Source organism: Rhinatrema bivittatum, chromosome 7 (genome assembly GCF_901001135.1).
Source record: "Rhinatrema bivittatum chromosome 7, aRhiBiv1.1, whole genome shotgun sequence".
NCBI lineage: Eukaryota > Metazoa > Chordata > Amphibia > Gymnophiona > Rhinatrematidae > Rhinatrema > Rhinatrema bivittatum.
The window spans coordinates 274,970,539-274,983,379 of NC_042621.1; the positions used below are offsets into that span (position 1 = coordinate 274,970,539).

At 47.2% G+C, this 12,841-nt stretch overlaps 1 protein-coding gene across 1 annotated transcript in view; it reads right to left on the reverse strand.

Moving 5' to 3' along the window:
• Window positions 1-11,521: 11,521 nt before the first annotated feature.
• The window catches only part of ARL3 (ADP ribosylation factor like GTPase 3), a 118,192-nt gene continuing 116,872 nt past the window's right edge, over window positions 11,522-12,841 (reverse strand). Inside the window, exon 6 of the mRNA XM_029610278.1 lies at window positions 11,522-11,777. Coding sequence (XP_029466138.1) covers window positions 11,730-11,777 — 48 coding nt within the window. The 3' untranslated portion in view covers window positions 11,522-11,729. The remainder of the gene's footprint in view (window positions 11,778-12,841) is intronic.

The window sequence follows — 12,841 nt, forward strand, 5'->3', positions numbered from 1 at the left end:
ACACATAAGGGCGGGAGCCTGGACTGATCCGTGGTACTACAGGAACGAAAATTATCAGGTAAGAACTAATTTTCCTTACCCTGTACGTACCCGGATCAGTCCAGACACCTGGGATGTACCAGAGCCAATTACCGAGGGTGGGAAGCAGAGAGTCCCGCTCGGATCACTCTCCCTCCAAACCCCCTGGCATCCGCTGCCTGAACATCAAGGCGATAATGTCTAGTGAACGTATGTAACGACTTCCAAGTCGCTGCCCTGCAGATCTCCTGCGGGGACACCTGAGAAACCTCTGCCCAAGAGGTAGCGTGTGACCAAGTAGAATGAGCCCTGAGGCCCTGAGGCCCTGAGGGGCCATCTTGCCCTTCAATAGATACGCCGAACCGATGGCCTCCTTAAGCCACCTCGCAATAGTGGCCCTGGAAGCCGCGGCTCCCCTCCGGGAACCAGCATGTACCACAAAAAGGTGGTCGGAGACTCTAAAGGGATTCGTGACCTCTAGATAACGGAGAAGCACCCTACGAACGTCGAGCTTTCTCAGGTCCTTGGACTCATTGTCTACGCCTGAAAAGGCGGGAAGCTCAATAGACTGATTCAGGTGAAATGCTGACACCACCTTCGGCAGAAAAGACGGGACCGTTCTCTAGGACACCCCCGAATCGGAAATTCGCAAGAACGGTTCTCTGCACGACAAAGCTTGGAGCTCCGAAACTCGCCGCGCCGACGCGATCACGATCAGAAAAACCGTCTTCAGAGTTAAGTCCTTGATGGTCGCCCGCCTCAAGGGTTCAAACGGCGCTGAACATAGAGCCGAGAGAACCCAATTTAGATTCCAGGACGGACAAGGGTTCCGTACCGGCGGGCGCAGGTGTTTAGCCCCTCGTAAGAAGCGCGCCACATCCGGGTGGAGAGCTAACTACACCCCCTGTACCTTACCTCTGAGACAACCAAGAGCAGCTACCTGGACTCTAAGGGTACTACAGGACAACCCTTTCGAGAGACCGTCCTGTAGAAAAGCAAGAACCTCAGGCACGGAGAACACGACAGGATTCACCTTGCGAGAAGAACACCAGTCCTCAAACACTGTCCAAACCCGAACATAAGCTAAGGACGTGGACTGTTTCCTAGCTCTCAGCAACGTGGCTACCACCGCATCTGAGTACCCCTTCGACTTCAGGCGTTTCCTCTCAAAAGCCAAGCCGCGAGACAAAAGTGATCCGCATCCTCCAAACAGATGGGTCCTTGACGAAGAATAATCGCATCGTCGCGGAACCGAAGGGGCGGTTCCGCTGCCAGCTGTATAAGATCCGCGAACCACGGGCGCCGTGGCCACTCCGGGGCGACTAAGATCACCACCAATGGATGCAGCTCTATCCGCCGAAGTACCTTGCCTATCAAGGGCCAAGGAGGGAACACATACAGCAACACGTCCGTGGGCTAGGGCAGTACCAGTGCATCGACGCCTTCTGCCCCCCGTTCCCTTCTCCGACTGAAAAACCGAGGTGCTTTCGCGTTCCGAGCTGTGGCCATCAGATCCATGTGTGGCCGTCCCCATCTGGTGCAGATGAGATGGTAAGCTATGTCTGGCAATTCCCATTCTCCCGGATCCAGACGATGTTGACTGAGAAAATCCGCTTGGATGTTGTCGGTCCCTGCTATGTGTGACACCGCCAGGCTGCTGAGATTCTGCTCCGCCCAGTGCATCAGATGGCTGGCTTCCTCCGCCACCTGTCGGCTCCTGGTTCCGCCCTGGCGATTGATATAGGCTACCGTAGTCGCATTGTCCGACAGCACCCGGACCGCCTGTCCTTGAATCAGCGGGCGGAAGGCTCGTAGCGCCAGCGACACCGCCCTGGTCTCCAGTCGGTTTATGGACCATTGCGATTGCTCCCTGGACCACTGTCCTTGTACAGATCACCCCTGACAGACTGCTCCCCAGCCAGAGAGACTGGCGTCCGTTGTGACTACCGTCCAGTTGGGCATGAGAAGAGACACGCCGCAAGTCAGATGGTCGGGCCGCAGCCACCACTGCAGGCTGGACCGGGCCCGGTCCGTGAGAGGGAGGGGAAGAAGAAAGTCTTCTGATACCGGCTTCCAACGGGAGAGTAAAGCTGACTGTAATAGTTGAAGATGAGCAAAAGCCCAGGGGACCAAGGCCAGCGTGGATGCCATGGAGCCCAGGACCATCAGATAATCGCACACCAGAGGGCACCGAAGAGCCAGCAGACGCTCCCAGGTACTCCAACCTCTGGGTAGGCTCCAAGCGACTCTTGGCAAAGTTGATCACCCATCCGAGAGACCGCAAAAGTTGCAATACTCTGGAAACCGCCTGTCGATACAGGATCTCCGATTTGGCACGGATAAGCCAATCGTCCAAGTAAGGGTGTACCAGTAGACCCTCCCGTCTGAGTTGCGCCGCCACCACCACCATGACCTTGGTGAAGGTGCGAGGAGCCGTGGCGAGACCGAAGGGAAGAGCCCTGAACTGATAGTGTCTGCCCATGATGCAAAACCGCAGGAACTTGTGATAACACGGCTGAATTCCGATGTGCAAGTACGCCTCCGTCAGGTCCAAGGAGGCCAGAAACTCGCCCGGCCGCACCGCGGCCACCACTGATCGAATCGTTTCCATTTTGAAGCGTGGGACGCGAAGACACAGGTTGACCCCTTTTAGATCTAAAATTGGTCGGAACGTACCCTCCTTTTTTGGCACCACGAAGTAGATGGAGTACCTTCCTTTGCACTGTTGCCTGGGGGGTATGGGAATGATGGCGCCCAGCGCTTCCAGCTGGCGCAGAGTCGCTCGTACCGCCGAGCGCTTGTCGAACCCCTTGCAGGGTGAGACGAGGAACTTGTCCGCTGGCAGACGTACAAAATCTAAAGCGTAACCGTGACTTATCACGTCGAGGACCCACTGGTCCGAGGTTATCTTGGTCCATTCCTTGACAAATAGCGTCAGTCTTGCCCCCACGTTTGGCACGCGATCCTGAGGCTGCCGCAAGGAATGGACCTCCCTCGTTTCATTGGGCCGCCTTGGCCCCCGAACCCGACGAGGGACCACCTTGTCTTCCGAACTTTTTCCCACGAAAGGACTGAGACCACGAGGAAGACCTGGAGGACCTGGACCGATAGGAGGACCCGGATCCGGACGATCTCTGCGGCCACTGACGCCTGTTATTCGGAAAATGAGTCCTCGTGGAGAAGGAGACCCTAGGCCTGGGTCTGTCCTCTGGTAACTTAAACGCTCTGTTCTCTCCTAGGGATTGCATCAGGTCGTCCAGCTGTTTCCCAAACAGCAATTTCCCCTTGAATGGCAGCGAGCCAAGGTGAGCCTTGGAAGATCCATCAGCCGCCCAGTTACGAAGCCAGAGTAGACGGCGAGCGGAGACCGCTGACACCATGGCCCTGGCCGACGTGCGCAGCAAATCATGCATAGCATCCGCGCTATACGCAATTACAGCTTCCAGGAAATCCGCCTGCTCAGACTCCCCTTCGGAGAGACCCGCGTTCGCCTGGAGATTCTGGGCCCAACGCAGCCCAGCTCGCAGCGCAAAATTACTGCAAATGGCCGCCCGGACCCCCAGGGCGGAGACCTCAAAAACTTTCTTCAGCTGCACCTCCAGTTTTCTATCCTGAATATCTTTGAGCGCAGTGGCGCCTGTGACGGGAATCGTAGATCTCTTCGTCACCGCCAACACCGCCGCGTCCACCCTAGGGAGGCGAAGAAGCTCCAAAACCTCCTCTGGTAGTGGATACAGCTTGTCCATGGCCTTACTCACCTTCAGGCCCAGCTCAGGGGTATCCCATTCCCGGAATAGGATATCGGACGCCGAGAAGTAAAAAGGGAAAGCCACCGGTGGCCCTGCCAGGCCCAGTAACACCGGGTCCATATTGGCCCCCTGCCGCGATTCTACCGGCGGGGCCTCCACTCCCAACTCCTTGAGAATAGCCGGGATGAGGGGCGAGAGTTCATCTCTTCTAAACAGGCGTACCACTTTTGGGTCATCGCCATCCGCCGCCTGTGTCCCCTTGCCGGCGCCCGGCGGGACTGGCCCCTCATCCTTGTGTCCCTCAGCCCCTCCTGGGGCCCCTGAGGACACTTCCCCCTCCTCTGAGGAGGTGGACTCCGTGTCCGAGTCCTGCGGCGCTCCCCGCGGCCGCCGCTTTTCCTTCGGAGGGTCTTTCTGAGACCTATCCCGCGCCGTCCTCTTCTGGGGCTGCAAAGACCCCTCCAAGCCCCCCGAAGCCTTGGACTTTCCTGACTTCCTCCTGGAACTCTTGTATTTCATGAGCTTCCGTAGTAATAAGGAAAAATCTGCCGAGAACGAGGCCTCCGAGTCTGAAGAGGCCACCTCCATACTCTGGTCCCCCGTAGAGCTCAGCCCCCCCGGGGGCTCCCCCCCGGGGGCTCGTTGTTGCGGCAAAAGCGGGGGAGGCTGGCCGCCATTACTGACGGCCCTCCTCGTGGCAGCTCTGACTGTCTCTAAAATGGCCGCCGTTCCCGCGCTCAGCGGGAACGGGTCAGCCACACTAACTTTGGCTTGCGCGGCGGCGATCGCGCCGCCTGAGGGCGGCCTCCCCGACTGCCCTCCGAGGGTCCCTCACCGCCGGAGACGCAATTAGTGCAAACGCCGTCCCCCTCGGCATCCCAGGCCCCGACGGTGCCCTCCGGCGGAAGAGAAAACCAAAAGAAAGACAACAAAAATCGCCCCCCTCCCGCGAAGCTTCCGAGCGAGACCGAGGGAGAGAGAGAGAAAAAGCAAACGGCGCCACTGAAAAAACAAAGTCCCGGCTTTTTTTTTTTTTATTTTACAAACTGTACCGCTGTCCCGGGTCCTGATCTTCTGCTCCGGCGGGGGTGAGTGAACCGGGCTCCCCGGTGTCACCCCCGATGCTGCTGCCTACCTCGGCTGGGTCCTCAACCCCTAGCAGCGGTCTCAACCAGGGGGGATGGTCCTCTCAGGACCTTCCCAACCCCCCTGGGAGACAGGCACCAAGAGAGACTTTTCTTCTTTCTTTTCTTCTTAAATGTCTTCCAAATCTTTTTTTTTTTTTTAAACTATCCCTGACTAACTAAACAAAAACCCTACCCAGGGATCCCAGAGACTGTGGGTGGACCTGCCCCATCTGCTGGAGACAGAGAAAGACTGAGGGGCTGTGGGTGGCACCTTACTATATGTAGGGAGCCCGACGAGTTTTGCTCTGTCTCCATCTGCTGGTGCGGAGTCACAACCCCAGGTGTCTGGACTGATCCGGGTACGTACAGGGAATGGAGGTTATTCGCGCAGCTGGGCCTCTTCTAAAATGCGTGCAGTGCGCGCAAGGCCCAATCACAAGCATAATCCCCGTGGTTTACACGCGTCAGCCATTTAAAATCGGGCCGTTAATGCAGGTAAATGGCTTTTGAAAATTGCTACGATAGTATGTTACATTTATATGCATAAATCATTTAAAAATTCACCTGCTTGCCTATGGCAATTGTATTGTATGTCTACAGTCTTTCAATGGGAACTTGTTACTGATTCCTGTTTCACACCCTTGGAAACTTTCATCTTATTCCACATGTGGCACCATCAGTGTGATATACAGTATTTGATTTGGTGCCCTTGTTTATATGAGGAAGACTATGAGAATTATTGAACATCAGAGTCGTCTTCAACAAAAAAAGTTGGATGTATCTTTAGTTACACATTGTTTACAACAACAGCATTCCTTTGAAGATTTAATTTTTGCTGTTTTTTAGCAACCAAAACAAAACTCTCAGGTTGGGAACAATAACTGTATCCTACTTCAACATGATCAACAATTGATCTATTGTTTACTCCTATGGATTAATTAAAGAAATAGATTGGACTGTTTTTTGATATTTTTGTTGATACTTCATTAAGTTATTGTTTTTCCTATTTTGACTTTTGTTTATGTTTATATATTTCCATTGGTGATGACTGATGCATGCAACTTTTGATTGGCTCTGCATTTTGGTTTGCTCTGATTGAACTAACAGACCTGTTTCTGCTTCTTCAGAACGAGCCTTAAATGTCTGTGACTCAATACCTTGAGATGTCAGACCGTAAACATCTTTAGGAGTCATGTTTTTTTATTGTAGGCAAATTGAATAAGTTCACTATACAAGCTGTATTTTATTTTTTCTTATAGGTAATGTCAATTATGTCCCAGAAGCAGATATTTGATAGTGCCAAAATGCTGCGAAGTTGAAATTTCTTTGCTGTGCCGAAGGCTCCATTTGCAGTCTCTGAAGATTCTATGAGTAAGATATATTTAGAGTCTAGAGTTTTGGGCTCTGTTGGAGTATTGTCAGCTTTTTTTCTGCTTTGAATCCTCAAAAGCTAATTATTGAAGTGACTTTATTTTTCTGGTATCCTGCAGAGCTGTATATTTACATAGAAACATGACAGCAGAAAAAGATCATTTGGCCTATCGAGTCTCCCTAACTAATTTAGCTTTACAATTCACATCACTTCCTCAAAGATCCCCTGTATTTATCTCATGCTTTCTTGAATTCTGATAGGGGTGGATTTTAAAAGGGTTACACGTGTAACCCTTTTAAAAGCCTCCTGCGTGTGCCGAGCCTATTTTGCATAGGCTCAGCGACGCGTGCAAGCCCTGGGACATGTGTATGTTCCGGGGCTTGAAAAAAATGGGCGGGAGGTGGGTGGGCCGGGGGTGGGCCCAGAGCCTCCAGGCCGCTGTGCCCGGGATCATGGGCCAGCCGTTGCCGGCACGCGCAACCTACGCCTGCCCGGAGGCAGGAGCAACTTAAAAATTAAAGTTCAGGCAGGGTTTTAGGTAGGGCTGGGGGGCAGGTTAGGTAGGGGAAGGGAGGGGAAGGTGGAGGAGGGAATGGAGGAAGGCTGCGTGGCTCGGTGCGCGCAAGTTGCACAATTGTGCACCTCCTTGTGCGTGCCGATCCTGGATTTTATAACATGCGCGCATGTTATAAAATCAGGCATAGATTTGTGCGCACTGGGTTGCACGCACAAATCTATGCCCGCTCGTAGTTTTTAAAATCTGGCCCATAGTGTTTTTGTCTATATCACCTCCACTGGGATGACATTCCTTGCATCCACTACCCTCTCTGCAAAGAAATATTGCTTAAGATTATTCCTTAGTCTAACCCTTTTCTTCTTCATCCCTTGACTCCTCATTCTAGAGCCTCGTTCTATTGAAAGAGGGTCACCTCCTGTGGATAGAAACCTTTGAGATATGTAAATGTCTCTATCATATCTCTCCTATCTCACCTTTCCTCTAGGGTATATATCTTTAGATCTTAAGTCTATCCCCACATGCTTTAGAATGAAGACCACTGACCATTTTAGTAGCCACCCTCTGGACCAACTTCAACTGGTTTATATTCTTTATATTCAAAAATGTACACAGTAGTTCAAATGAGGCCTCACCAGGGACATACACAGGAGCAATATTACCTTCCTTTTTCTGCTGACCATTCCTCTCCCTACGCAGCCAAGCATCTTTCTGGCTTTTGCTGTCAATTTATTCACCTGTGTGGCCACTTTAACAGCATCAGATACAATCGCTCCCAGATCCCACTCTTCTTTCATGCTTAGAACAATTTCACCCCCATTATTGTAACTCTCCTTTGGGTTTTTGCACCCTAAATGCATAACTCTGCATTTTTTAGCATTAAATCTTAGTTGCCAGACTCTAGCCCATTCCTCGAGCTTTGCTAGACCTCTCCTCATGTTTTCCACACCTTCCTGGCTGTCTTCCCTGTTGCAGATGTTGGTATCATTGACGAAAAGACAAACCTTTCCTGATAATCCTTCTGCTATGTTGCTCATGAAAATGTTGAAAAAAAAAAATCAGTCCAAGGACTGAGGCACAGTGCTAGTAATGCTCCCCTCCTCAGAGTGAACTCCATTTACGACTACCCTTTGTCACCCTCTACTCAGCCAGTTTCTAAACCAGTCAGTCCCATACCATGAGCACTCAATTTATTTATAAGTCACTTATGCACCTATGATTGCTATCTGCTGCGAAATACTATGATAGCTCTGGCTGATTTGAGGGCAAATAATTTTTTTTTTAAATAAATGAATAAATAAACTTTGTCAAAGGTCTTACTGAAATCCAAGGATATTACATCGTGCCCTCTCCCTTGGTCCAACTCTCTGTTCACCCACAGCTATATATTAGATTATTCTGACAAGATCCATCTCTGGTAAAAAATCATGCCATCTTGGATCTCACAATCCATTGGATTCCAGAAACTGTACTACCCTGTTTAAGCAGCGATTCCATTAATTTTCTCACCACATATGGATATTTTATCTTCTAAAAAAAAAAAATCAACACTTTTTTTTTTTTTAAGTTTTTTGCACAAGTCTTTAGACCTTTTTTGTAGATGATTCAACTTTGTGTGACATTGCCCACATTAACTGTAGGCTATTAAACCCAGTGAAGTTTAGTTTGGCATGCACATTTATGATACCAATAGAATGATTAGCATCTCCATATCATTTGTACACCTTTTTATGTTTATCGTTTAGCAATCAGCAATCAGACTTGCAGGCTTTTCCCATTTTTTCACCAGTCCTTAGCTATGCCCTTGAACCCCAAGGAAGAACAAACACAACACTGAATGCCCTCAATTGGATGTACCAATATTGATGGTAAAGGTTGTCCCATTATTACTGCTACTACTAATAATAATTTCTCTAGTGTTATTAGACATGTGCATTGCTGTGTAAATACAAATAGGAGATAGTCCCTACTCCCTAGAGCTTACAATCTATTCAAGACCCCACCCACCAGTCTGCTTTCTCCCAGACTATGCAACAGCTGCAAATTTTATATTATTGTGCAATTTTCTAGTAACTATAAAAATTAAATATGAATGTTTTTTGTTGTTTTTCTGTTTTAAAGGTATTTTGAAATAAGAGACATACATTTGTGTTTGAGACTATATTTCTATTAAATTGTCTTTATTTTTTTTTTGACAAAGACTTTTTTAAGTTACAAGTTGAGCTATACAATATGACAAAATACCACATGCTCCTTTATTCATTTAAAGAATGCACCGCAAAAACCTGCTTCGATCAAAGAGTGAACTCTGAACAAAAAAGGACATGTAACAGCAGAAAGTCACTCTTAGGGATAAAAAAAAAAACACAGATTAACGATGGGCTGCTGGCCAAACCGAAGGATTTACTGAAAGGAAAGACCCCAATGGCAGCAGACAGTACCATGTCGCAGAACAATGTAATCTTAGTGGAAAATATCATTTCTATAAAATAGCCTACCTCTTCAGAGCAAAGATGAACAGAACTTGGGTGTCCAGTCTATACCCACATTATACCAATCCTTAATTAATCTGCCTTAATCATTGAATTGTTCTTTATATAGGCTTTAGTCTACAAAATGTAAAAAAATATGCAGGTTTGTTTTAAAAAGTGGATTGTAGACATTAAGATCTATAGCATGTTCACAGTTAGCATTCACGGGTGTGAATGAGTACATTAATGCCTTTGTGACCCAGTGGGTAATACAAGGCAAACAGCGGTAACTCAGTAATGTGCAGCATACAGATATAAAAGCAGCAGATATGATACATTTCCAATGTTTCTTTCTCTAACAGAAATTCAGGGTTAGTAGTATAAAGGACATTTCAAATCTTAAGTAAGCAGTTTGACTTGATATACATATACCTCAAGCAACAGCTGATTTCTGCATTTACTTGTTGCATTGACTGGCCTACCAGATACTTATTTATCCTTGAACTGAATCAGGTGAAGGAAAAAAAGAACAGAGCACAAAATGAACTGCAATTCCCAGTCTTCCATAACTATCTGTACCATCCAACTGCCACAGTAATTCTCCGCAAGCTAGCACAAGTGCCAGAAATAAGAAGCAGAAAGTAGGATCAGTACAAACCCAACACCCAGTACGTAGGGGCTCCGTTGCTAAATACAGTTAAAGAAGTAGTACACTTTCTTTTCATTTGTACTGCAGGGAAACAGCAAATCTATGAAAGAATTTACAAAACTATACACTTAGCAGTGAATGTGTTTTGCTTCGCAAGGTTAGTTTCCCATGCCCCGAGAGCCCAGCTCCTAATTAGCTAGGTAGCAGCACATTACAAGTATTTCTGTAAGTGCGGATCTAAAGTCCTTCAGCACGTTACACAGGATAGTTACATTAATAACCAGACAAAGGGTAATAAAGACCTGAAGACATGTATTTCTGTGCTGCTGATTTTATACAGTGGCATATACTGGAGATAAAGGAGGAGTCAGAGAGCCTACTGCAGCTTAGCAATCATAGATTTAGTTGACTTTAAATTAACATCTTTAACGCTCAGGTGTACAAAAACAGTTCTTTACATTTTCCATACAAAACTGCAACAGCACCATGTTCTGAGCTTGAAGTGGTCACTAAGGATTTCATCTCCAGGGCATCCACATTTTGACAAGCTTTTCACCAGTACTGTGTTCCTTGGGATCCCGTATATATTTGTATTCAAGGTTCTTAACTCCTAAAGGTCGGCATTTCCTTCAGTCTTGCACTACGGCAAGCCCATATTCATGAAGGTCTCATCAATTGTGAATGGATTTATATATATAATTCCTGGGACACAAATTCAAGAATGCTTTTCCCATGGCAAAGTATCCTCTCCAGACCATAACCGTAAGTTGTGCTTATGTAAATAGCCTAAAATGACATCATTGCATTTCTTTTTACTCTGATAGTCATAGGCTACGTTTTGAACGATGCTGAGACAAGATCGGATAACTGAGCCTTTCCTTACAGATATACAATTTATGGTGGGCTATGGTGCTAATGCCAAGAGAAAAAGACATCAAGGCTTCTGAAATGTCCTCCCAACCCCGGCAATCCGCAAAAGATATATAGCCCCAGGGAGGGCAGCTAATCTAACCAGACACACTGGCAACTTGTCCCACTAAACTCATCTCACACAGTCACAGGGGAACAGCCAGGTGGAGAACACTAGACTGCTCTAACCGCTTGAATACTAAACTCAAGGGCATAGCCTTTTTCATGGGATCATTTATAGAAAACAGATTTTATTTTTTTCCCTTTGTTTTCAAAATGCCTGATGAGCTATATTATCCATCTGCTGCTCTACTGTTACAGTCTCGGTGTGACCGGTTGTTCTACTGATAGGTCTTGCCAATAGAACTAAACCCTATGCCTGTAAAGATGTGGACTTGAAACCAGTTTCAATCTGATCATTTGTTGGAGTGCTATCAGTTCTATTTGACATGAGTTAATTACCTGTGGCAGCTGAAGTCAGCACAACTCATTAATCAACAGGAAGGAGGACGGCTGAAAACTTGAGACTGGACAGTATGCCTTTGGGGGGGGTTTATGATCAGGGGACCTTACTATAATGAACTCTGAGCAGCCAGAAAATGTCTGCACTCTGGAAGCTGCAGTTTATCATTTTACAGTGTTTATTTAAAGACACAGGGTTCTAGAGGCTGTGACTAGTTTTAATCTCTATTTCAGTTATTGCAGGCCAAAATAGTGTAAATGCCTTTATTGGGACAGTGGTGTTCCATTCTTGGGTGTCAGTTAAAGAGAAGCAAGATGCGCGGTTAATCTTCTGTTGCCTTTGAAACAGCTGTAGCTGTACATGGATGGAAAACATTTGGTCAGAAAGCAGCAAATTAGTGTTCTTGGGGCAGACCTGACCCCCCTCCTGCTCGGATATCTCGCAGCAGCTTGCGGTTTTATTTCTTCTTCGCATTGACGTTCTTGCAGACCCAGTTCATGCCGTCCTGAAAATAAAACCAGAAAACAGAGGCGATTGGTCAAAGCGGCAGAAACCGTACAGTGTAAGCAGACTGTAGAGCGAAGGTCATTTGTATGGGCTGTACTCAGTAGGAAAATCTATTATTTCTGCCCATAGAAAGTGATGAGCTTGGGTGAAGATCTTCTTTGCTCATGACTTCTTATGGGCGCTTTCGTCACAACCAGGGCCTCGTGCACTTGCTTTTAACAAGATCCTGTATGCTCACAGTGAGCTTGCTTTGCACTATAGCCTGAGTGACCCTTTTCCTTCGGTTTTATGGGGATATTTTCTCTCCCTCAAAACCTCAGCTCTGGCCTGCTGTACAGGCTGTGTTCATGGCCCCCTGAGTGGGAAGGAGTCGTAGGCATTTTGCAGTGGCCTCACCTATTGGTCAGATTGAGAGCCATGATTACAGGGTTTCAGAACTGTCACTGCAAAAACTAAAGGAAGCTGGGAAGAGAGATAACATTGGGGAGAAATCCCCAGATAGTTGCAAAGGAAAGCTTATGGTCTGGTAATGACAGAACTGGAAGGCCAAAGGAGCAGGAGGAAATTGCTGTGATCCTGTCCTCCCCTCCCCCCCAAATCTTTTATCCTAACATTAAAATTCATAATTTCACTGTACCCATTAATGCTTGTTTTTTCTATTTTGCACAAAAGTTTACTATATTATACTGTCTATATCGAAAATCCTAATTGAATAGGGCCCTTATAGCTCAGTCTTGTATGCTGCGAACTGATGGCTTACAAAGATTATGAACTATTCTAGCAGTTAAGAAGATATTCCTGCTTTTGCAGCACATGATATCTGAAGCAATAATCAGATTTTCCCCTATCATGGCATAGATGGGAAACACAGGCCCTCATTCATTTTGAATGTGGGTTTATTGGCTGAACCAGAACAGCTGAGACAGCTTAAAGTAATAAATATCTGCTGACACATACCTCTCTTCAGTACACTGATCCCATAAATAATATAACACTGCAAAACAATAAACATGCATCCTATCTCTCAGCTAATTTAGCAGTAAACCAAATTTACAATTATTA